Source organism: Boeremia exigua (assembly GCF_020726555.1).
Source record: "Boeremia exigua strain MPI-SDFR-AT-0100 chromosome Unknown C7974scaffold_4, whole genome shotgun sequence".
Classification (NCBI taxonomy): Eukaryota; Fungi; Ascomycota; class Dothideomycetes; order Pleosporales; family Didymellaceae; genus Boeremia; species Boeremia exigua.
Genome location: NW_025763521.1, coordinates 799414 through 824074, shown reverse-complemented (window position 1 = coordinate 824074; position 24661 = coordinate 799414). Strand labels below are relative to the sequence as shown.

Below are 24661 nucleotides of genomic sequence, written 5' to 3'. Positions count from 1 at the left end.
ACTATCTGCTAGACTTACTTAGGCTATCCTATTGCTCCTAAAGCTCTAATAGACACTCCTAAGCAGCGCTAATCTTATAAGTCTTATATTCTAGATAAGTAGGATAATAAGTCTGCTTAGTCTAATTATCCTAATCTTCCCCTAATTAAGGGTAATATTTAATTCTATATATGCTTTAGTTATATAAAGAAGACCTAGGCTGCTATATTTAAGATCTAGATCTGTTATAACTAGCTAAGCAGCAGCAGCAATTAGTGCGTTAAGTATAGCACGTATCTGTGCCTGCTTACAAATAGTATAATTACTTAAGTTTTTAGTTAGTGCCTTAGGTATATGCGCAAGAACTATCCTATAAGTATCTATTTTAATCCTTATAAGGTTATAATTATTTATTAATTAGATTGCAGTTTATAACCTAGGAGTTAGATTATAATTATCTTACTAAGCTTATTACTAAGCACGCTAAGCGTCTTAATAAGCTTAGGCCCTCTACTCCTTAATTAATTAAAGGTCTTGCTTATCCCCTAATCTAGTATTTTAATAACTTAATTGCTAATCCTGTTATAGTAACTCTAAAGTTAAAGAATAGCTCTAAGCGCTCTACTCTAGGCAAAATATCTAATCCTGTTCCTTCTTCTAAGAAGAAGAAGCTTAATATAGTTAAGAGAGTAGGTTCTTAATTAGAGTTTAGGTAAACTTTACTAATCTATTTCTAGCTTTAAGCAAAGTTTCCTTCTAATCCTTGCCTAGTTGCTCCTAATTAAGAAGTCTTTAGTTCTTCTAAGGCTCCTCTAAGCCTGCGTAAGCTAAGGTCTTATATAATCTTTTAGAAGAGCGCTAACGCTTATAACTACTTATTATATTATAATTAGCTTAAAGCTGCTGCTTCTAATTAAGAGGTTAATCCTCCTATAAGTGTTTGTTTCTATTCCTTCCTTTGCTTATGCTAATCTGCTTAGAAGAAGTCCCCTATTATTTCTTAATCTCCTTCTCCTGCTATTCCTGCTTTATCTATCCTTAATTACTGCTTGCTTAATTAAGTCCTTGCTAATGCTTAGCTTAAGGCTAAGAATAAGGCTTATACTTAGTATGCTGCTCGCGTTTAGGCTAAAAAGAAGTTAAAGGCAGAGCAGGATTAGAAGAAGCTTACTAAGCAGGAGAAGATTAAGTCTAGGATTAAGGATGCTAGAGCTTTTGCTTGATCCCTCCCTACTAATTACCTTAACTTTTCTTAGGCTTAGCTTAATTAGTACCTTAAGGCTTATAAGGCTTTATCTGCTTAGGTTACGCAAGTGTTTAGGATTCTAGATTATATCTTTAGAGTAGGTAATAATTATAAGGAGGATAAGGAGTAGGAGCAGTTGCTGCTCTTATATAGTTAATTAATCTCTAGTTCTGCTTTTCTTTATTTAATAGTTTGCTTGTTTTCCTTAGCCCTAATAATTAATGTTTTATTCTACAATCTAAGTGTCTTAAATATTAATTAGTGCTTTAAATAAGTTAAACTATTACTTAGTAAGCTTCTTAGTTAATCTATCTGCAGGCATGCTCTTAGTATTAAGATACTTAACCTTAAACAATCCCTTTAAGTGTTCCTGCCTAAGCTAGAGGTTATATATATCTATATAACGCAGCTTAGTTATAATCTACTTATTCTTTCCTATTATAAGCCTAATTGTTTGCTAGTTATTGCACTAGATATTCTAGACTTGCCCTAGGTTAAGCGTGAGCTTGCTAAAGAATCTCTTAATTACTATTATCTCCTTAGCTGTGTGTTCCAGGGCAATCAGCTTAGCCTCTATAGTTAATGTTATAATTATTAGTTGCCTAGCAGCTTTCTAAAAGATTAGTCCTCTAAACATAATTAATATATAGCTATAAGATAATCTTTAAGTATCTAGATTATTAGCAAATAACGCGTTACTATAGATTATAAGATTAGGGCTATTATAATTACTATACTTAATCCTATTATACCTTATTTAGTATAGGTAGGTAATTACTTAATTAGCTGCAGTATAGTATTCTTTGCTTAGATTTATAAGGAAGTATAATAGTTTTAATACTACAAAGGCAATATTAGGCCTAATTATAATTGCAGTATACAGTACTAATCTAATCTTTTCCTAAAATAACTTAACCTCCTGCTTAGTTGCTTCTCCCTAATTTAGGATTAGTTCTTCTAAGGGGAGCAGAGTAGGTAGAAAGGTCCTATTCTCTAATCTAAACTTCTTTATAATCTCATTAATATACGTGTTATAAACTAGAGTAATTATTCTCTTTGCTTAATCTCTTATTACTCTAATCCCTAAGAACTATTCTACTAGTCCCTACTTCTAAATCTTATACTTGCTAAACACTTTGTTCTAGATAGTCTTAGCTTCCTGCTTATAGAACTTATAGAACAGGAGTAGAATATTATTAATATAGAATAGAATTAGCATTAATCGCTCTTTATTAAAGAATAGGCAGAGCTCTTCTTTTAACGCTATAAGTCTAAGCTTAAGTAGTATTCTAGAGAACTCTTTATACTAAAGAAGTAGAGATTCTCTTAATCTATATAATGCTTAATTCAGTTAAATATTATAACCTGCTTTCTTAAACCCTATTAGTAGTTTATAGATTACTAGATTGTCTAGAGTAATTAGAGCGTTTAGGAATGCCCTAACTACGTTATATTAGTATACTTCTAGATTAAACTAAGCTATAATTGCTATTGCTATTTAGAAGGATTAAGCAGCTAGAGTAGCTATATATATGCTACTTAATATATTATTTTCTTAAAGATTATCTCTAACAATAATCTAAGCTTTACACTTAATAAAGTAGCTATTTTAATTAAACTTATAGGTCTATACCTACTTAAGCAGAAGTAGTTAATTATTTTTTAATATAGGGATCTTAGTCTATATGCCTTTCTGCATAAGCTAATTAATCTCTTTACTATAGGCTTAGAGGAACTAATCCTTAAGCAGATATTGCAGTAATTGTTTCTAGGTCTTTAGTAGTAGTAGGAGCTAATCTTAATAAGGTTGTTCTACTCCTAACTTTAAAGTCTTAGTATTTTAATCGCTTAGTATTGCTACTATAATAATTAAGTTAATAGTCTTATAACTTAGCTAATTATCCTAGTCTCTATTTAGACTAGGGAAGAAGGTATTATATAAGTCTAACTACAGATTATTTTCTTTGCTTAGATCCGCAATTAATGCATTTATACTTCCTTATAATAATCTACCCCCTATCTAATTATTGCAATCTAACTTATTCCTTTATACTAGAAGGTATTTACTTATAGGTTAATTAATCTTAGGTCTTAAGCCTTATTAGCAATAACTTAATTATATTAGTAGATTATTTTAACGTGCTTTGCCTAGTATTGCAGATGCAGCTTAACTAGATTAAGAGGCAACGTTAGTTAAGCGCTTATGCATGAAACCCCTAGACCCTATCTAGTTACTAGAGATAGGTAGATTAGCTCTTATAGAAGAGTTAACTCCCTATTAATTACCTGCTCCTAAATCCTCCTAAACGCCTATACCTTAATTAATTAGTCTAGGCATTTGCTTAGGAGTAGCTAAACCTATGCTTTCTAATTAATCTGCTTAATTCTCTAGACGCTTACTAGCCTTATATGCGTCCTAAGCAGCCTCTGCAACCTTAGTTTCCTAATTAGTAGGTAGGCCCTCTATACTAGTTAATATTCTAATCTGCTTACCCCTAAGATCTTGCTTAGTAGTTAATTGTTCTAGTTAGGTTGCCTAGTACTCTTCCTCTAGGACTAGTATCTTAATATCTTATCCTAGATTATTAAATTCTCTAATATAGAGCATGTCTGCTACTTTAATTGCCTAATCCTTTAGCATTTTGTTATCTTTGCTACTTATATAGAATAGATTCTTATTAAACATAACATTTCTTATAATAATTACTTAATTAAGAGTAGGTACCTAGATTAAATAGATATTAGAGGCTTAATAGCTAACTAAGTACCTAATATAACTATAAGGATTAACCTTAAATCCTTAGTTATCTCTGCCTGCTAATCGCTCCCTATCTAAAGGATATGCTTAACAGCTATAGGCATATATTCTACTCTAATCAGGGCAGAGATTAGCAGTTCTAATCCTAATCTCTAGAGGCTTATACTAGCAAAAGTACTGCCTAAACTAGGAGTCTAGAACCTTATTAGGTAATTAATACCTATAAACAGCTATAGGGCTTAGAGTATAAAGGTAAGCTGCAGCGTCTATAACCTCTAGCTAGAGGTAAGCAGGGAGGTTTGCTCTAATCCTTATCTTTATAGATTTAGTAATAAGCTCCTGCCCTGCCCTCTCTGCTAATCCGTTTAGCTTATAGGTATATAATAGTAGAGTAATAATCTTAATCTCTCTTTCTTCTGCCTATTCCTTATATCTTAATTAACCTCTCTATAGTCTTATAGCAGTATTATTATCCTAGTAGATTTTAATAATCTGCTGCTAGTATTTCCTTATAATCTTGCTCTTAAAAGTAGTAATTACCCTTATAATCTTATTAAGTGTCTTGCTCTAAATATTAAAGTTAAACAGCTTGCCTAAGAAGTTATCCTTAATAATTAGAGCCTATTCTTTATAAAGCCTTCTAGTTAGCATATTAAACAGATCCTATAATATCCTATAGAATAGTCTAGGTATTTATTCTCTTAGCCTTCTTAAGATTACTTATGCTAAGTAGGTAACTAAGCAGTGCTTACAGTTAATCCTTTTTATACTATTAATTAAGATGTTTCTAGCTAATTTAATAAGTAATTAGATTAAGCATTTGCCTAGATAGCTAGATTATTTATGCTAGAGATCTTTGCTATTAGATCTTTAAATAGAATAAGCTAATTAGATTGCTTTAACAAGCATAGATAGAGCAGTACAAGAGCTAAACTTAATATATTTAATAAATAGTGGCTTAAACTTCTTCTTAAGGGTTGCTAGTATAATGTTATTTTTTAGTAATCCTGCTTAAAGTGTCCTATCTAATCCTAGGTACTATATACCTGCTTAATTAAGTGCATTACTACCTATAATATTTATATAGAAGCAGTTAACTACTTTAACATTCTTAAGCAGAAGATCCTCTATTTAAGGTCTATTTTGTCTATTTAAGAAGTTCTTAATTAGCCTATTACTAGTGCCTAATATAGGTAGTAATTAAGTGCCTGCATTAACTATTTCTAGAATAGTTAATGCCTTAAAGGTACCTAGAATAAGGAGGCTCTAATTATTAATAAGGTAGACTGCTAATCCTCTATTATAGATAGTGCTCTTAGAGAGTAGATAGCCTTAATAAGCAGTGCTAAACACTAGTTTAGGATTAGCTAGGAAGGTGCTTAGATTAAATAGGGCTGCAACTATAGGACCTAGATATTTAACTAAGAAAGTTCCTTTATTATTACTAGGATTAGAATTCTATCTAGACTAGATTACTTGTTTCTTAATTATAGTCTATTCTAATTTATTAGCCCTTTCCTTAATCTTAGTTTTATCTTTATTACTTAGATTAACTAGTATACTATTAGCTAGGCCTAGTCTAATTAGCGCAGTCTTAAGGCGTTAGCAGTTAACTAGCTTCTAGAAGTAGTTCCTATTTAGCTTGCAGGGGCATTTAAATAATTATTTATCTTTCTTATTGTTTTTATTCTAATTAGAGATTAATCTAAATGTTAAGTAAACGCCTAATCCCTTATTTTTTTAGAAAGAGGGCTTGCTTCTATAGTTCTAGGGTAAATACTTAAGCAAGTTTATTAATTATAAGTAGTTTCTCTCCTAAGGCTACTTATATATTAATATAGTGCTTTATTAATTAGGACTATTCTAGAGCAATTCTAGAAGCTAGAGCATCTAAGAAATCTATAATTATAAGCTATCCTTTAATATTAGTAATCCTAAACGCTTAAGCCTTACTATAGATTACCTACTACTTATTAAACTACTTATTAGCGTTTATTTGTCCTATTCTAGCTTTATTAAGGTATAATTAGTATTACTGCCTAACTAGAGCTATAGTGTTAGCATTAGTAGGAGCTAGATTATCTTTAAGGATTTAAACAAGGGCTTAGGGTGTTAACTTGTCTTGATTAATTATTTTAATTAAAGCTAGTGCTATAAGATTAGCTAAGACAGTCTTATTAATCTAGTCTTAGAGATTACTTAGCTTAGCAGCCTTTCTAGACTACTAGCTAGTCTAGACCTTATATTAATTAACTTGCTTAGCATAATTAATCCTGCTAATTATAGTAGTTAAGATTATTATTTCTAAGGCGCTTGCTAAGCTGCCTAATAGAGTACCTGCAGATTCTTTAAAATCTAGGTAGATTAGCTCCTATTAATTAATAGGGGGTATAGTTTTGCTATCTAGGTTAATCTAATCCTATATTGCCTTATCTTAAGCGTATAGCTTAAGCTAAGTGTACTAGTATAGCTAGTCTAATCTGCTCCTAAGGAGGATCTAACTAGTTAAGATTATTTCTTCCATAATTAGAAGAGTTAGAGAGGATTAGAGTGGATTTCTAGTCTATTAATTAATTTAGTTGCTTAGAGTACGCAGGAAGAATTGCGTTATAGCTCTAGCAAACTAGGCTTATAACTATTGTTAATTATAGATTATAAGCAACTAAATTAATTAATAGACTAGAAATCCACTCTAATCCTCTCTAACTCTTCTAATTATGGAAGAAATAATCTTAACTAGTTAGATCCTCCTTAGGAGCAGATTAGACTAGCTATACTAGTACACTTAGCTTAAGCTATACGCTTAAGATAAGGCAATATAGGATTAGATTAACCTAGATAGCAAAACTATACCCCCTATTAATTAATAGGAGCTAATCTACCTAGATTTTAAAGAATCTGCAGGTACTCTATTAGGCAGCTTAGCAAGCGCCTTAGAAATAATAATCTTAACTACTATAATTAGCAGGATTAATTATGCTAAGCAAGTTAATTAATATAAGGTCTAGACTAGCTAGTAGTCTAGAAAGGCTGCTAAGCTAAGTAATCTCTAAGACTAGATTAATAAGACTGTCTTAGCTAATCTTATAGCACTAGCTTTAATTAAAATAATTAATCAAGACAAGTTAACACCCTAAGCCCTTGTTTAAATCCTTAAAGATAATCTAGCTCCTACTAATGCTAACACTATAGCTCTAGTTAGGCAGTAATACTAATTATACCTTAATAAAGCTAGAATAGGACAAATAAACGCTAATAAGTAGTTTAATAAGTAGTAGGTAATCTATAGTAAGGCTTAAGCGTTTAGGATTACTAATATTAAAGGATAGCTTATAATTATAGATTTCTTAGATGCTCTAGCTTCTAGAATTGCTCTAGAATAGTCCTAATTAATAAAGCACTATATTAATATATAAGTAGCCTTAGGAGAGAAACTACTTATAATTAATAAACTTGCTTAAGTATTTACCCTAGAACTATAGAAGCAAGCCCTCTTTCTAAAAAAATAAGGGATTAGGCGTTTACTTAACATTTAGATTAATCTCTAATTAGAATAAAAACAATAAGAAAGATAAATAATTATTTAAATGCCCCTGCAAGCTAAATAGGAACTACTTCTAGAAGCTAGTTAACTGCTAACGCCTTAAGACTGCGCTAATTAGACTAGGCCTAGCTAATAGTATACTAGTTAATCTAAGTAATAAAGATAAAACTAAGATTAAGGAAAGGGCTAATAAATTAGAATAGACTATAATTAAGAAACAAGTAATCTAGTCTAGATAGAATTCTAATCCTAGTAATAATAAAGGAACTTTCTTAGTTAAATATCTAGGTCCTATAGTTGCAGCCCTATTTAATCTAAGCACCTTCCTAGCTAATCCTAAACTAGTGTTTAGCACTGCTTATTAAGGCTATCTACTCTCTAAGAGCACTATCTATAATAGAGGATTAGCAGTCTACCTTATTAATAATTAGAGCCTCCTTATTCTAGGTACCTTTAAGGCATTAACTATTCTAGAAATAGTTAATGCAGGCACTTAATTACTACCTATATTAGGCACTAGTAATAGGCTAATTAAGAACTTCTTAAATAGACAAAATAGACCTTAAATAGAGGATCTTCTGCTTAAGAATGTTAAAGTAGTTAACTGCTTCTATATAAATATTATAGGTAGTAATGCACTTAATTAAGCAGGTATATAGTACCTAGGATTAGATAGGACACTTTAAGCAGGATTACTAAAAAATAACATTATACTAGCAACCCTTAAGAAGAAGTTTAAGCCACTATTTATTAAATATATTAAGTTTAGCTCTTGTACTGCTCTATCTATGCTTGTTAAAGCAATCTAATTAGCTTATTCTATTTAAAGATCTAATAGCAAAGATCTCTAGCATAAATAATCTAGCTATCTAGGCAAATGCTTAATCTAATTACTTATTAAATTAGCTAGAAACATCTTAATTAATAGTATAAAAAGGATTAACTGTAAGCACTGCTTAGTTACCTACTTAGCATAAGTAATCTTAAGAAGGCTAAGAGAATAAATACCTAGACTATTCTATAGGATATTATAGGATCTGTTTAATATGCTAACTAGAAGGCTTTATAAAGAATAGGCTCTAATTATTAAGGATAACTTCTTAGGCAAGCTGTTTAACTTTAATATTTAGAGCAAGACACTTAATAAGATTATAAGGGTAATTACTACTTTTAAGAGCAAGATTATAAGGAAATACTAGCAGCAGATTATTAAAATCTACTAGGATAATAATACTGCTATAAGACTATAGAGAGGTTAATTAAGATATAAGGAATAGGCAGAAGAAAGAGAGATTAAGATTATTACTCTACTATTATATACCTATAAGCTAAACGGATTAGCAGAGAGGGCAGGGCAGGAGCTTATTACTAAATCTATAAAGATAAGGATTAGAGCAAACCTCCCTGCTTACCTCTAGCTAGAGGTTATAGACGCTGCAGCTTACCTTTATACTCTAAGCCCTATAGCTGTTTATAGGTATTAATTACCTAATAAGGTTCTAGACTCCTAGTTTAGGCAGTACTTTTGCTAGTATAAGCCTCTAGAGATTAGGATTAGAACTGCTAATCTCTGCCCTGATTAGAGTAGAATATATGCCTATAGCTGTTAAGCATATCCTTTAGATAGGGAGCGATTAGCAGGCAGAGATAACTAAGGATTTAAGGTTAATCCTTATAGTTATATTAGGTACTTAGTTAGCTATTAAGCCTCTAATATCTATTTAATCTAGGTACCTACTCTTAATTAAGTAATTATTATAAGAAATGTTATGTTTAATAAGAATCTATTCTATATAAGTAGCAAAGATAACAAAATGCTAAAGGATTAGGCAATTAAAGTAGCAGACATGCTCTATATTAGAGAATTTAATAATCTAGGATAAGATATTAAGATACTAGTCCTAGAGGAAGAGTACTAGGCAACCTAACTAGAACAATTAACTACTAAGCAAGATCTTAGGGGTAAGCAGATTAGAATATTAACTAGTATAGAGGGCCTACCTACTAATTAGGAAACTAAGGTTGCAGAGGCTGCTTAGGACGCATATAAGGCTAGTAAGCGTCTAGAGAATTAAGCAGATTAATTAGAAAGCATAGGTTTAGCTACTCCTAAGCAAATGCCTAGACTAATTAATTAAGGTATAGGCGTTTAGGAGGATTTAGGAGCAGGTAATTAATAGGGAGTTAACTCTTCTATAAGAGCTAATCTACCTATCTCTAGTAACTAGATAGGGTCTAGGGGTTTCATGCATAAGCGCTTAACTAACGTTGCCTCTTAATCTAGTTAAGCTATATCTATAATACTAGTTAAAGCACGTCTAAATAATCTACTAATATAAATAAGTTATTACTAATAAGGCTTAAGACCTAAGATTAATTAACCTATAAGTAAATATCTTCTAGTAAGAAGGAATAAGTTAGATTATAATAATTAGATAAGGGGTAGATTATTATAAAGAAGTATAAATATATTAATTATATATCTAAGTAAAGAAAATAATCTATAGTTAGACTTATATAATACTTTCTTTCCTAGTTTAAATAGAGACTAGGATAATTAGCTAAGTTATAAGACTATTAACTTAATTATTATAGTAGCAACACTAAGTAATTAAAATACTAAGACTTTAAAGTTAGAAGTAAAATAACCTTATTAAGATTAGCTCCTACTACTACTAAAGACCTAAAAAAAGTTACTATAATATCTACTTAAGGATTAGTTTCTCTAAGCCTATAGTAAAGAGATTAATTAGCTTGTATAAAAAGGTATATAGACTAAGATGACTATATTAAAAGATAATTAACTACTTTTACTTAAGTAGGTATAGACCTATGAGTTTAATTAAAATAGCTACTTTATTAAGTATAAAGCTTAGATTATTATTAGAGGTAATTTTTAAAAAAAATATATATTAAGAAGTATATATATAGCTACTCTAGCTACTTAATCCTTCTAAATAGTAATAGCAACTATAGCTTAGTTCAATCTAGAAGTATACTAATATAATATAGTTAGAGTATTCCTAAATACTCTAATTACTCTAGATAATCTAGTAATCTATATACTACTAATAGGGTTTAAGAAAGTAGGTTATAATATTTAACTAAATTAAGCGTTATATAGATTAAGAGAATCTCTACTCCTTTAGTATAAGGAGTTCTCTAGAATACTACTTAAGCTTAGACTTATAGTATTAAAAGAAGAGCTCTACCTATTCTTTAATAAAGAGCAATTAATACTAACCCTATTCTATATTAATAATATTCTACTTCTATTCTATAAGTTCTATAAGTAGAAAGCTAAGACTATCGAGAACAAAGTATTTAGCAAGTATAAGATTTAGGAATAGGGACTAGTAGAATAGTTCTTAGAGATTAGAGTAATAAGAGATTAAGTAAAAAAAATAATTACTCTAGTTTATAATATATATATTAATAAGATTATAAAGAAGTTTAGATTAGAGGATAGAACCTATCTACCTACTCTACTTCCCTTAGAAGAACTAATCTTAAATTAAGGAGAAGCAACTAAGTAAGAGGTTAAGTTATTTTAAGAAAAGATCAGATTAGTACTATATACTATAATTATAATTAGGCCTAATATTACCTTTATAGTATTAAAATTATTATACTTCCTTATAAATCTAAGCAAAGAGTATTATACTATAGCTAGTTAAGTAATTACCTACCTATACTAAATAAGGTATAATAGAATTAAGTATAGTAATAATAATAGCTCTAATCTTATAATTTATAGTAATGCATTATTTACTAATAATCTAGTTACTTAAAGATTATCTTATAGCTATATATTAATTATGTTTAGAGAACTAATCTTTTAGAAAGCAACTAGGCAACTAATAATTATAACTTTAACTATAAAGGCTAAGCTAATTACTCTAGAACATATAGCTAAGAAGATAATAGTAATTAAGAGATTCTTTAGCAAGCTCACGCTTAACCTAGGGCAAGTCTAGAATATCTAGTGCAATAACTAGCAAACAATTAGGCTTATAATAGGAAAGAATAAGTAGATTATAACTAAGCTATATTATATAGATATATATAACCTATAGCTTAGGTAGGAACACTTAAAGAGATTATTTAAAGTTAAGTACTTTAATACTAAGAGCATACCTATAGATAGATTAACTAAGAAGCTTACTAAGTAATAGTTTAACTTATTTAAAGTACTAATTAATATTTAAGATACTTAGATTATATAAAGAAATATTAATTATTAAGGTTAACTATAGGTAGAGTAGATTACTAAATAAAGAAAAGAAAAGCAAATATTAATTTAGTAATTAGCTAAATAAGATACTACTTATTTAAATAAAAGACTTTAAAGATCTAATTAATAGTTGCTATAAATATAGCAAACTAACTAATAATTAAATAGTAAGTATTAATATATGTATTATACTACTTTATAGTCTAACTAAACTACTTAAGATTATTTAGATTAAGGGTAGATATGAATACCTCTTAGAGAATAGTAAAGGCCTTATTAGCTATAACTAGAATATAAATAAAGCCTAGAGAGAGTAGAGTAGAAGCCTTAGCAAATTAGGACTTAGTAAGAAATAACTAAGTAGTAGACTTAGTATTCTATACACTCTTCTAATGCAACTACTTATATAGATTAATAAAATCTTTCTAATTATAAGCCTTATGCTTATTCTTAGCCTTATAGCGCCTAAGTAATTCTAAGTATTCCTTCTAATAAGTAATCTTATTATCTATAGATTATAACGTACCCCACGGGCGAGCGGATCAACGGGCGAGCGAATCACTTTTGCCAAGCCCCCACCAAAACTTGACCCATCATGGCCCAAAACACCACACTTTGGTCCTGCACGGTACAGTACAGGCTGGAATATCATTCAGAGACCTCTTCTACATCAATCTTGCACGTTCGCGCGTTGTGTCCTGTCTGATTGCACCTTCCACAGCGCCGTTGGGTTGGCTCGCCCTCTTGAGTGCGCACCTGCTTCTTCGCCCTCTTCCCATCACCACGCGCCCCAAACTCCTTTAGAGCTGCCAGCCGCTGCCCATCTTCAACTATTAGGGTCCCTTCCTTCTGAACTCGCTTTCTTTTATGTGATTTTCGTCGCATGGCGGCCTCGTTAGCCGCTCGAAGCTCCTTGATTTCCTGTTGAGCTAAAACCAGCTTGTGGGATAAGATTGCTCCCCCCTTTGCGTAGTGCTCAAGCGCGCTTAGAACAGAATTTGGTGAGCTGCCCTGCTGCCTCTTATACTTCTCTCGAATTAGAGTTGATTGCGACCCAAATTCCAGGGTGTTGCTGGGGGTTTGCGACTGCCAGGGTACGTTGTTGGTGGGGAGTGGTGGTGATGGAGTCCGAAGCTTCACATTAAGGGCTGATATGACCCGTTCTGGGTCAAAGGGGACCAATCCAGCACCTCGAAACCCTCCTTGGATATTGCTAGAGGTAAACACCGCATTATAGGCTGCTTTAAAGCATGGCAGGAACTCAGTCTTTGTGATGTGGCTGATTCGGTTGCGCATAAGCAATTCGGCTTGGCGCCCGTACGCTGTCTTCAAAGGGGCAAAACAGCCCACATCAAGTGGCTGCAGAAGGTGCGATGAGTGCGGAGGCATACATAGAGTAACAATCTTGTTATCCTTGCAGTATTTCTGGAATTGGAGCGATTCGTGGCTCTCGTGGCCGTCAATAACCAGCAGTCGGTGGGTACCAGCAGTACGCTCCTTTGTATGCGCGTCAAAGTGCTTCAACCACTCAAAACCAAGCTCATTAGTAGTCCAGCCGTTACCGGAGACTGCAATAACCCAATCCTGGGGCAGGTCTTCCTCCTTGTACCAGCCGGAGAGGTGGTGGCGCGCCTTGAAGATAACAAAGGGTGGAATGGCCCATCCTTTGGCATTGATACCCTGTATGACCGTTGTCCACTCCCGGTTGCCTGGCTGGACTGCCTTTGGCCTTCCTCGTCTCTCTGAAGCTGTAACAACTGCTCCCTGGGAGATCTGGCCCATCATGAAGCCTGTCTCGTCAAAGTTGTACGTGTCGTCATCTAGGATACCATACTTGGCTTTTGTGTTTCGCACCAGGGAAAACCAGCCCTGCACAACCCCAGAATCCTCGCAGAGGGCTCGCTTGTAGTCATACCTGCGATTAAACTTCACTTTGAGCTCTGGTTGACGCTTTACAAACGTACTGGGCCAGTTTGTGCCAATAGGGCCCAGATTGCGCTCTGCGCGCAGAGAATTGGCCATTGCAGCCACATCTGCCAGCCGAGGGCCAAATCCTCGCTCGTCCAGCTCAAGTATGTGATTAACAATCACCTGCTCCTCTAGATCATCCAGCCCTCGTGAGTTGGGCATAGTATCGCCTCGTGAAGGTCGTCCAGTAAGTCGATGGCTTAGTGTAGCTTGAGGAACGTTGTAGATAGCTGCAGCGCGTCGCTGTGAGAGTTTCGCGTCTTGTTTAAGAGCTTGAAGCGCAAGCTGTATTTGAGCTTCCTTTAACGCGTTAAGATTAGGTTGTTGTTGAGGCATTGGTATGTAGAGGATACTTTGGTGGGGGCTTGGCAAAAGTGATTCGCTCGCCCGTTGATCCGCTCGCCCGTGGGGTACGTTAAGAGTAGTAAATAAAGTATTAACATAAATATAATATAATACTATACTTGTAAGTAGTTATATAGGATACTACTAGCTTAAAAGCCTTATTTATATAGGTAGGTTAGCTTATTAAAGTTGCTAAGGCTACGCGAACAAACTTTTGACCTAGTACTGTACTTGTCGCGTGTGCTTCTGTATATAGGTCAATATACTCTCCTGTGTAACGTTTTATTTGTCTACTTTTCGTGTTACTGCCAGCTAGAATGAGTTCCAGCATGTTATTGTCAGGACTGTCATCGCTGTTATCTTTATGTTGATGTCGTAGTTGTGATGACGGGCAGAGCTAAGCGCAGTGCGCTCATTGCCCGGTCGCATGTGGCGTATTTACTGACGACATTCCTCCCCGCGCGCATTGTCACCTCCGAGTCGGCAGCAATTGAGTGCTGTCGCCAGCAGCTCCACCTCAACCGCACTGCCCGATTCGACGTGCGCCGCAACGATCATGGCGGGCCCCGCCTTTGCAGAGCTGCCGACGGAGATCCTCGAGTCAATCTTCTTGCTGCTCGACGCACCCTCGCTCTTCGTGCTCGCGCAATCGCACCGGCTGTTCAAGCAGCTCACCACCGACTCGCCCATTATCTGGCGCCACCTATGCCACACGAGCTTCACCACATGGGCGCCACATCATCATATCGCTGCCAAATTCGCCGGCCCGCTGTCCGACGTCGACTGGCGGGCGCTGTACTTTCGCAGGAAGCGCATCGAGCGCGAAACGCGACGGCTCCTCAACCATATTGTGGCAACGCAGCATGAGCGCATGCGGTGCATCAACGAGATTGCAAACTTTGGCAATGATGCAAAAGAGTCGCTGCTGCGCGAGTGCGCCTGTCCCGATGACGTAGAAGATGTGCTTGCAAGGCGATACTACGCGAATGCTGCGCTAGAGCGCATCCACCGTGAGATGGCAATCAACGTGTGGAAAGACCTGCAGGACGCGAAGGACGTGCCCATCGACAGAGCCTTAGGCGCGTACGACCTATTTGCGCGTGGTGGTGATGACGTCGACTTCGATCTGATGGCAGACGACCTCAATCGTCTGGCGCGTGGTCTGCTCAGCGACCAACCTGGCTTCCAACAGCTCAGTACGCGCTCGAAGGCGTCGGCGCTTGCTTTGTATCTGCGCAATCAGGGTTTCCAAGGCGTGCCCGACACTTCGTATCGTGCATTGCGAAACTCGTTCATCGGCCTTGCCCTGCAATCGCCCACACACCAGTCGTTGCCTCTGATATCTGCCGCCCTGTTTTGTGCTTTGGCCCAAAGAGTTGGTCTTGATGCTCGTCCATGCGGTTTCTTGTTCCACGTCTATTGTCTCGTCTACGCCCCGAGACAGTATACTCTGGATGGCGACTACAATCCCAGCAGTACCGGGCCTCTTGATTTCATGTACCTCGATCCCTTTCGCTCATCTGATGAAGTCCGGCAGGGCGATCTGCTGCGTGTCCTACGCGATATGGGCGTCCCCTCTGCCGATCATCAGACCTTTTTGTCTGACACAACGACTCGCGAAATGGTTCTCCGCACCGCGCGCAATATCATGAACTCGGTCCAGACCATCCGACAAACTCAAGTTGGCGTTCATGGCATCAGCGCTGCATGGCTCGACGCATATCCTGACATGGACAGTGCTTTCTATTCGACATTATGGGCCATGTTGATCCTGGGACCAGGAGACGACGGAGCACAAGGCTCCGCCCAGCAGGTCTCGTCGCGCAGACGCCAGTATTTGCCTTACCTGCTCGAACACTTCCAGACCCATGTCGCATGGGACGTTGCACTGCTTGAGCAATATGTCATACCCATGTTCTATACACAACCCGAAGGACAGCGGCTTTTGCAGTTTGTGCAGAGCATGCACCAGATCGATATGCTTCGCCGACCGTTGATTAGAAGGACTGCGCGTGTACGCAATGTAGAATTTAGGGTTGGTCAACTGTTCAGGCACAAGCGCTATCAATATGAGGGAATCATCACCGGCTGGGACACAAGCTGTGACGCGGGCGAGGAGTGGATTCAAAACATGGGGGTGGATCGACTCCCAGGTGGGAGGAACCAAGCCTTCTACCATGTTCTGTAAGTGCTAGTTTTATCACATCTTGACCGAAGTTCGGATGACTAACAGCGTGTGCAGTGTTCACGATAAATCCGTTCGTTACGTTGCTGCCGAAAACATCGAGCCTGTCGGCCGTGAAACGCTGCCCTCGGCCGCCATCATGAAACTAGCTGGACGGCATTTCAAGCGTTGGGATGGCGCCAGCCATACCTTCATAAGCAATTTGAGGGACGAGTACCCTGATGACTAGGGTACTGTCGAATACGTTGATGGTAGCCAATTCTGATTGGATCAAGTGTTGCATAATGCAAAACGCTATATCGAAAAATGTCTTTCTACCCAGACCTGCTCAATCATTTTACGTTTCGCCAAACGCCCCAACAATGCAATCGCCATGTCTCATTCATCCGTCCTTAACAACACCTAAAACTGCAGCAATTTTTGGGCACCCCCTTTACTTTTCTCAAGTCCCTCAATGTCATTTCGGGCGAAGCTACACCACGCATCTTTGATGCTGACAACCTCATACGTACCCTCCTCTTGAACGGGAATATGCATGCTCATCTCGTGGCTAACCTCTGTGCGGATCTCGAGAACTTTGCTCTTCTTACCCCGAGCAGCATTCGTGCTTCTTGTGTAAGTGAACTCGAACGGAGGAGTTCCCCAAAATTGGAAATCAAGATCTGTACCTCCACCTTCGTGAATATCGACTTCATCAACACGACCACCTGATAAGCGGACTGAGGGAATTGGGTGGATCTGTTTTGTGAGGTCGAGTGATGCAAGGCACTCAGATGCGGAGTCACGCAGACCAGTAATGGTGAATGTACCAGGAAGCTCCGCGAGACGACGGAATGTGGTGCCCGGATTGGAGGCCTTGCGCTCTTGACCTTCGAAGGTATAGTAGACTGTGAATGGGATTTGTCCTCCAAGCGCGAAGGAAAGACGCTCACCCACGCAGTAGTCCCTACGATCTTCGAGGGGGGTGGCAATGGGTGCGTCGTGGACACTGATTTGGACACGAGGGCCGCCAGGAGCGGGCTTAAGCGTGCAACCACGAGAGTCTCGAACCTTGCGAATCGAGATAGAGGAGTGTCCGAGATGCAACTTGCGATGCTCAATTCTGAGGTCGTATTTGCTCGTTGGGATGTTTTTGTGAATGCTGATCTCAGGCTTCGGTGTGCCATGATGTTTAATCTCGATTTCCAGGTAGAAGGGTGCAACACCCTCAAGCGTAATTGGAATGACCTCTTCACCCTCTGACTCTCTCGAGCAATAGCTGTATGTCTTTCCTGGCTTGTCAAAGCGAGCGCTTGGGCGCGAGTGGATAGTCTGCTTGATCATGAGGGGAGTAAAATGCTTCTTGGAATGATCGTATCTGGAGTCAGCCAGCTTTTGGAATGTGTACTCGTATGTACCAGCTTGCGATGTTTCCGCTCGGATGGATGCAGCACCTCCTGCAACGTGCAAATCTTTGTTCCTGATAGACACCAACTTGCCCTTCGGGTCGTTCTGTTGTGTTTGATAAGAGACATCGAACGGAGCGTTTCCTGTACCCATGTTAGTCACAAATGTACAGGAGAAACCATTCGGCATACTTGCCGTGAAGTAACACCTCTAGCGCATCTTCGTCTCCTTCACAAACTGGTTCCTTGACATAGTTCCCACCTTCAAGCACAACAACAGCAGATTCAGGAACGCTCAACCTCGGTCGCGCAACCCACTGAACCAGGAACTGATCAGCTTTTTCTTCGACCAAACCAGGGCAAACAGCGTCTCTGACCGACAGCAGTTTGTATGTACCATCTGTCTTGACATCCAAGAGCGCATTGGCGTTTTGAAAGATCTCTTTCCGGGTCTCTTTCGAATCTAGGTTTTCGTATTCCAGCCTCCATGGAGCATTGCCGGTGAAGCGAAGGGGTAGACCAATCGTTCTGCCCTCAAGTGCCATGATTGCTTGCTTGCCTTCAATGTGTCCAAAGTAAGCCTTGGGTCTTTCATGGCGTACGTTGACCCTAGCCTCCTCTTTTAGAAACTCCTTGCATCCCATCTTATCGCTAATGCTGGCCAAGGTCACGATGTACTCTCCGCCGCTGCGGAGCTTGTCGGTCTTGATGGTGTAGTACTCTTCGCTTGTCTCCACAGTACGTTTGGCGCGTTTACCGTTGTGCACGACCTCGTACTCTAGTTTCCAAGGAGCCTCTCCTGACAGCTTGACATCGAAATTTACCGAGTCATCGATGCAGACTTGCTTGGATCGTCTGTTGTCCACGAAAGATGCCTTTGCAGATGGCCTAACGTTCTGCTGCAATTCAAGATTCCTAAGACGCGTATCCTTGTAGACCGAGTCGCGGATACTCTCGAACGTGTACTTGTAATGCCCTGCGTCTTGAGGGGCGAAGTCGACTGTACTGCGAAGGGTAGCAACTTGCAATTCTCTTGGAAGCTTTCGACCGTTGACATGTTCAGTATATTTAATCACGAATGGTGGGCTTCCGATAAGGTCGATTCCAACACGCAAGCCGATAGGGTTACCGGCGCATCTGTCAACGATGTCTTCGCTAGTCAACGATAATCCGGGTTCAGGTGGATTTTGGAGTAAGCACGAGGTAGGCTCGAGCACCTCTCCTTCGCAAAATTCGGTGGAGACAGATTTAATGGTGTAGAGGCCAGCTTCAGAGATAAGCGGTTGTTCCCGAATTGAGCGCATGGTCTGCTTCTTCAACGCAGCATTCGGGCTTTGGTAGCCATCTGTGACGATTTCTGTCTCCGGCGTGAACAAGTATTCGATCGAGTGCAAGCCTTCGATGGCTTGTTTGCCAGTGGACCCGTAGTGAACCGGTAGGCGAGCAATCTCGCCCTTGGCGACACGGAGCGGTCGCGAAGGGTCGCAGCCTTTGAGGTAGGCCTTTGGTCGTTCTCGGACTTGGAAGGATCGACGAAGTCCAGGAAATTTAGCCTTTGGTCGCTCATCATCGTCCACATCCTGGAAGTTGACTGTGTTACCCAGGCCGTCCTGCACTTCCACAACCTCGTATTCCCAGCGACCGCTGGTGGACAACGTCTCGTTCATGGGCACAGTCACTATTTGCGATTGCGCCCAGGACACATCCTCGCGGCCATGCTTGACTAATGCTTGTGAGGTGTGTCGCGATAAAGGAGATATGACATCGTCGGGTTGCAGGTTGTGGAACTCGGATACACCACGGGGCTTGCCGTTCACTGACAACTGGTACTTGATGTTGAGTGGCGGCGTGCCCTCAACTTTCAGGGCAACATTGGACAGATCGCTGCGGCAGCGGTCGTCGCCTGTGGGCTGGACCCTAGCTTGGGGACAGGCAGCAACAATCAGACTAGCAGCCCGTGGTCGGACCTGAAGCTTTGAATGATCTGTGACCCTCTTGAGCAGGTACACGCCCGGCTTCTTCACGGTGTATCGCAGCGTTAGGGGGTCATCGGGGTGCGTGGATCGTGCGGCTTTGCGTGCCTTTTTCAGCATCCTGCCTAGCTCGTTCTTCTTGATGGTGATGGTCTCGTTGGCGTTGGTGTCAAAGTCGATGCGCACGAGCTCCATCTCGATGGGCTCGGTCTGGTTGATCATGATGGGGATATCCAGCTGGGTGACGGTCGCATTCAGGCAGAAGGGCTCCTTGTTCGGGTTCAGGACGGCCGAGCCCTCGGGCAGGATGTTGACGATCTGCTTGCCGAGGATGAGCGAGGCGTTGTGCAGGATGGCGCCAGGCTTGACGCTGCGCTCGCTGATGGCCAGCTCGCTGTCCCACAGGAAGCCGACCAGGCCGACGGCCCAGGCCTGGACGGGGATGCCGATGCGGAACATGAGCATGACGTCGAGGGCGGCGTGCAGCACGAACAGCAGGAAGGCGGCGCCGTTGCTCCACTCCAGCCACGGGATCTCGAGCAGCGGCACGCCGAACATGAACAGCATGTCGAAGAAGCACCACTTGAGGCACAGCCATAGCGACTCGTCCTCCTCGACGGCGAGCGTGTAGAAGTCGTAGGAGCGGTAGGCCCACAGGGCGACGTAGACGGCGAAGAGGTAGAAGCGCTGCTGGGCAGGGTCGAGGATGTCGGTGGGGATGACGGGCCCCGCGCTGGGCGGCGCCGGCCTGGGGACGTCCTGGATGGGCGACCGCACGTTGGGGCGCGCGGGCGTCGAGGCATTGGGGCTGCGAGGGCCGGGCGAGCGCTGCGGGCGCTGCGGCGTGGCAGGAAAGGCGCCGTTCATGGTGCTATCGGCCCAGAGGTGGAGGCGTGCGGCGGCGCGCGGGCATGGGCAGCAGCGGACGTCGGGGCGGCGTGGGAGTCGTTGCACTTGGATTGCACTGGGAGTGCACTGGGAGCCTGCGTGTGTTGTGCTGGCCCAGCCGCAACAAACATTTGAGCTGCACGTAGCAGGGCTGGCGGGCCCGTCGCCGTCTGATTGGCTATCTGCAGCACCATCCGGCGCCATGCTAGCGCGGCGCGTCTGCACCTCTCCCTCACCCTAAGTGCATCTGACAGACGACAGACGACAAGACGACAGACGGACTGACTGACTGACTGGCTGCCAGCCACGCTGCACCGCCACGACCCCCGCCTGTCTGCCATCCACTGTGCCTGCTCTGACTGCGTGCCGGCATGACAGTCTGCAAGTTCTACTCGCAGGGCAATTGCCGTTTTGGAGGTAGGCGGCCAGACCATCGCCCGTCACGTGTCTAACACACTCCAGACAACTGCAAATTCGAACATCCAGGCAGCCAGCGAGATGGCGGTCGGAGTGCCGGCGGCGGCTTCGGCGGCCGCCCCAACAACAATCGCTTCGGTGCTTTCGGCAGCGGCGACAGTTACCGTCCCGGCCAGAATGCTGGAGGAGCCTTTGGAGGTGAGTGCTTCCGTCGCCGATCTGGCTCGTGTTTGAGTCGCCTGGACGGCTCGCGATAGTATGTACACTGCTGACATACACCGCCGGCCGTGACAGCAAGTCGCTCCCCTACAATTTAGACATCGCAGACATCAGAGCAGATCTGTCTGGACAGCGTCCCATCTACCCACTATCCTGCTACGGTCCCGGTCGTGATGCTCCGCGACAGCTCATTGAAGGTCTCGTAGAGATCAGTCCTGAAGAGCTTCGCCTGCGCTATTACATTCAACGAGCCACAGGCAATGAAAATGTCGCCGTAAGTCCCTCCTGATCTGCGAAAAGTCCCCGCTGATCGAGCATAGCAACAAGAAGAGAGTGATTTACACGCCAAGATGCAGCAGCAAGTCAAGGCAATAGTTGATGACATCGAGGGTGCTGTCCGGTACATAGAAGCAGGCGCCAACGAACATCCGAACAGACTGGACATGGTCCGGGGCAGCACTGAACAAGCAGCATCAAGCTCGATTCCCTTTGCTCAGACCCCCAGCAATCCGTTTTCCTCGGCAGCAACCTCACAGGGAACAGCATTTGGCCAGCCTTCGAGGCCCGGATTTGGCCAACCTGCCTTCGGTCAACCTTCTAATCCTGCCCAGACATCGGCCTTTGGCCAGGCATCGAACCCCGGGCAGACCACTTCCGCTTTCGGTGCATCTTCGACGATGGGTCAAAAGCCATCGCCGTTCGGTCAATCATCGGCATCAGGAGCAGTGAGCGGGTTTGGCAAACCTGCTTTCGGTGCCTCAGGCTTTGGTCAGACGTCCATGCCAGGTACTGCGAGTGCTTTTGGACAACCCAGTGGCCCAGCACAACAGTCGCCATTTGGGCAGGCTGCCTCCAATGCCAACAAGCCCGCGTTCGGGCAGTCATCTGCCCCTGGCGGAGCAGCTACATTTGGACAAGCCTCTACGCCAGCTCAAGGGTCAGCCTTTGGCCAGGCAAACGCTTTGGGGCAATCACAGCAGTCACCCGCCTTTGGCAATACTGCCTTTGGGCAGAGCTCGTTTGGACAGGCAGCACAGGCAGGATCAGGCCCTTCGCCGTTCGGGCAACAACCTCAAGCTAACAGCTCACCATTTGGTCAACAGGCTGCGCAAAATTCCCAGTCTCCGTTTGGCCAGACGGCACAGGCAGGGCAGCAGCCTAATCCTTTTGGTGGCCAGACACAACCCCAAGCAAATGTAGCCCCACCAAATCCATTCGGGGGTACTGCCGCTCCATCGGCTTCTGCGTTTGGGAAGCCAAGCGCACCTGCTTTTGGGGCTCCTAGCCTCGGCGGGCCGCATCAGACTGCAACAACACAAGCTCTGAACCCATTCGGTCAAACAGCACAGTCAGCACCCGTGCCTGCGAACAGCTCGTCACCCTTTGGTGGTTCAGGCCAGCCAGCTGCAGCGCCACAAGTACAGCCATCGGCCGCCCAAGCAGCTGGCCCAATCGATCCCAAGGACAGGTACAAAGAAGGGAATGCAACGGAATACGATGGAGAGGCAGGCAAGCTCCTAGAAGAGATTTATAAACGCGTGGGACAGATGGGTCGGTTCAATGACGACGAGGATATACCGCTCACTCCTCCGAAGTGCGAGTGGATCGTGCCTGTGCCGGGATGAGTGGTCAGGACTCAAGTTGGCGCGTGGGACGATGTAGGATATTACGGGCTGTCGTTCATCAGGAGCTCTTAGCGCCTACCTATGTATGTAGAGAAGCACAAATACGACCTTTCACGTCTGCATGCTGCGGTTGCAGCACTTTGTGCGACAGAGGTATGCCATGGTTGGGGCGCTGAGACAGCCAGGAGCAGGCGGCTTTTTATCATTCGCCGACACGGCCGTGCAAAGCCCGAACTCTCAAACGCGGACCCAAGTCGACAAAATGCGTGCTGCGCGCTCACACAATGCGTCGACGGCGATCTGACGAACTTCCGCGGTACACGAGGGACAGCGATTCGCATTCCTTCCGCTTCCGCCGCCGGTACGCCTTTTACCTTTGTGGCTTGCTCTTCGTCTGCTGGTGCCTGTTCCCTTCGCGCAGTCGAGCATCCGCGAAGGGCGTGACCAATTGGTCCAACTACGCGTACAGTCTCTATGCGACCGACAGCGCAACGCTCTGCCATGCTCTGCTTCTCTTCGAAGCGCTCGCCCGGCTCGGGAGCAAGGCCGACCGCGTGCTGTTCTACCCCGAGTCCTGGGACACGGAGGTGACGAGCTCCAAAGACCGCGACAGCCAGCTGCTTGTCCTAGCGCGCGACAGATACAAAGTCAAGTTGCACCCCGTCAAGCTTCTCACTGTCGCGGGTCGCACCAAAGGTATGTAAGGCCTGGTGGAGAATGGACAGGGTGCTGACGGCCTTGCAGATGAATGGACAGGGACCTGGGATAAGTCGGTCACCAAGTTCATGGCATTCTCGCTCGCGTACTACGACCGCGTCATTGCAGTCGACTCGGACATCACGCTTCTGAAGCCCCTCGACGAGCTCTTCCTCCTTCCCCCGACGCCCATAGCCATGCCCCGCGCATACTGGGCCGACAGTCGGCCGTGGCCGCTTACGTCGATGCTCATGGTCATTAAGCCTGACCTAGACGAGTTCGAGAGATTCAAGAAGGCAATGGGAAGTGGCGGCGATAAGGAGCTTGTCAGCGTGCACAGATTCGATATGGAGCTCGTCAACGAGCGTTTTGAGGACAGTGCTATGGTGCTTCCCCACCGGCCATACGCCCTGTTGACAGGCGAGTTCAGGAGCCACGACCACAGTGCATACCTTGGAAGTAGCTTTGAGCCGTGGGACGCTGAGAAGGTCTATAACGAGGCAAAGTTGGTCCATTTCAGCGATTGGCCTTTACCAAAGCCGTGGATCATGTGGCCTACTGAGGGTGTCGAGGAGATGCAGCCTGACTGCGGTGGAAGCCACACGGGAAGTTGTGCAGAGAGAAGAATCTGGAAGCATCTCTACGATGACTTCAGAATGAGGCGGCGAGACATCTGTAAGCTGCTGAGTGTGCCTGCGCCAGACTGGTCGGAGATCAAGCACGGGAAACGCGCGGGAAATGCAACTGATGGCACTACACATGCTGCGCCTCCAGCTGATGGGCCGATGATCAGCGGTACAAGTGGGAAGTCTTGATACGAGCGACGTAAATTACTTAGGTACATGCAAGCTGTTCCTGTGAGATTGTGTTCCTGCGTTATCGACCTTTAAGGTTTGCTACACTGTGTCTATTCCTAGATCCTGGACAGCATCCTTACCAGGCTGCGCTCACGGTCCGAACACATGCTTTGCCATTTCGCGCCAAAGTTTAGTTGAAACATTGTAGTTCAAGCAGACTCATCGAGGCAAGTAAAGGCGCATCATGGATTATCATCGTGGACCTGAGAAGGGCTCAGAAGATTCCAAAGGACGAGGGGAAGCCTTCGAGTGGACGGTGAGGTGGCGCAACGCCGGACGGGGTGCATGAGCGACCTGGGCTGTGCATTTCTTGGACGAGAATGCACTCAGCCTCTGCAGTGG

At 42.3% G+C, this 24661-nt stretch overlaps 4 protein-coding genes across 4 annotated transcripts; 3 read left to right on the top strand and 1 right to left on the bottom strand.

The window, feature by feature from the left end:
- The first annotated feature begins 14199 nt into the window (after positions 1–14199).
- C7974DRAFT_422666 (Hemimethylated DNA-binding protein YccV like-domain-containing protein) lies at positions 14200–16557 on the top strand. The gene is made up of 2 exons (XM_046144344.1): positions 14200–16258; positions 16317–16557. The coding sequence occupies exons 1-2, from the start codon at positions 14631–14633 to the stop codon at positions 16486–16488; spliced, it is 1800 nt and encodes a 599-aa protein (XP_045998897.1). The 5' UTR covers positions 14200–14630; the 3' UTR covers positions 16489–16557.
- Position 16558: 1 nt separating this feature from the next.
- Positions 16559–20586, bottom strand: C7974DRAFT_389972 (uncharacterized protein). The gene is made up of 2 exons (XM_046141429.1): positions 17841–20586; positions 16559–17788 (listed from the first exon to the last, which is right to left on the bottom strand). Exons 1-2 carry the CDS (start codon positions 20482–20484, stop codon positions 16662–16664), a joined length of 3771 nt encoding a protein of 1256 aa, XP_045998896.1. The 5' UTR covers positions 20485–20586; the 3' UTR covers positions 16559–16661.
- Positions 20587–20752: 166 nt separating this feature from the next.
- C7974DRAFT_389971 (uncharacterized protein) lies at positions 20753–22888 on the top strand. The gene is made up of 4 exons (XM_046141428.1): positions 20753–20922; positions 20968–21119; positions 21206–21415; positions 21462–22888. The coding sequence occupies exons 1-4, from the start codon at positions 20877–20879 to the stop codon at positions 22764–22766; spliced, it is 1713 nt and encodes a 570-aa protein (XP_045998895.1). The 5' UTR covers positions 20753–20876; the 3' UTR covers positions 22767–22888.
- A 32-nt stretch (positions 22889–22920) lies between these two features.
- C7974DRAFT_389968 (nucleotide-diphospho-sugar transferase) lies at positions 22921–24335 on the top strand. The gene is made up of 2 exons (XM_046141427.1): positions 22921–23462; positions 23511–24335. Exons 1-2 carry the CDS (start codon positions 23051–23053, stop codon positions 24275–24277), a joined length of 1179 nt encoding a protein of 392 aa, XP_045998894.1. The 5' UTR covers positions 22921–23050; the 3' UTR covers positions 24278–24335.
- Positions 24336–24661: the final 326 nt, after the last annotated feature.

Bases quoted from the DNA above. Each gene is read 5' to 3' on its own strand.
- C7974DRAFT_422666 (XM_046144344.1), top strand. From the start codon at position 14,631: ATGGCGGGCCCCGCCTTTGCAGAGCTGCCGACGGAGATCCTCGAGTCA. The intron at 16,259-16,316 runs GTAAGTGCTAGT...CAGCGTGTGCAG, and splicing joins CAAGCCTTCTACCATGTTCT to TGTTCACGATAAATCCGTTC.
- C7974DRAFT_389972 (XM_046141429.1), bottom strand. From the start codon at position 20,484: ATGAACGGCGCCTTTCCTGCCACGCCGCAGCGCCCGCAGCGCTCGCCC. The intron at 17,789-17,840 runs GCAAGTATGCCG...ACATGGGTACAG, and splicing joins GCTAGAGGTGTTACTTCACG to GAAACGCTCCGTTCGATGTC.
- C7974DRAFT_389971 (XM_046141428.1), top strand. From the start codon at position 20,877: ATGACAGTCTGCAAGTTCTACTCGCAGGGCAATTGCCGTTTTGGAG. The intron at 20,923-20,967 runs GTAGGCGGCCAG...AACACACTCCAG, and splicing joins GGGCAATTGCCGTTTTGGAG to ACAACTGCAAATTCGAACAT. The intron at 21,416-21,461 runs GTAAGTCCCTCC...GATCGAGCATAG, and splicing joins CAGGCAATGAAAATGTCGCC to CAACAAGAAGAGAGTGATTT.
- C7974DRAFT_389968 (XM_046141427.1), top strand. From the start codon at position 23,051: ATGCGTCGACGGCGATCTGACGAACTTCCGCGGTACACGAGGGACAGC. The intron at 23,463-23,510 runs GTATGTAAGGCC...ACGGCCTTGCAG, and splicing joins TGTCGCGGGTCGCACCAAAG to ATGAATGGACAGGGACCTGG.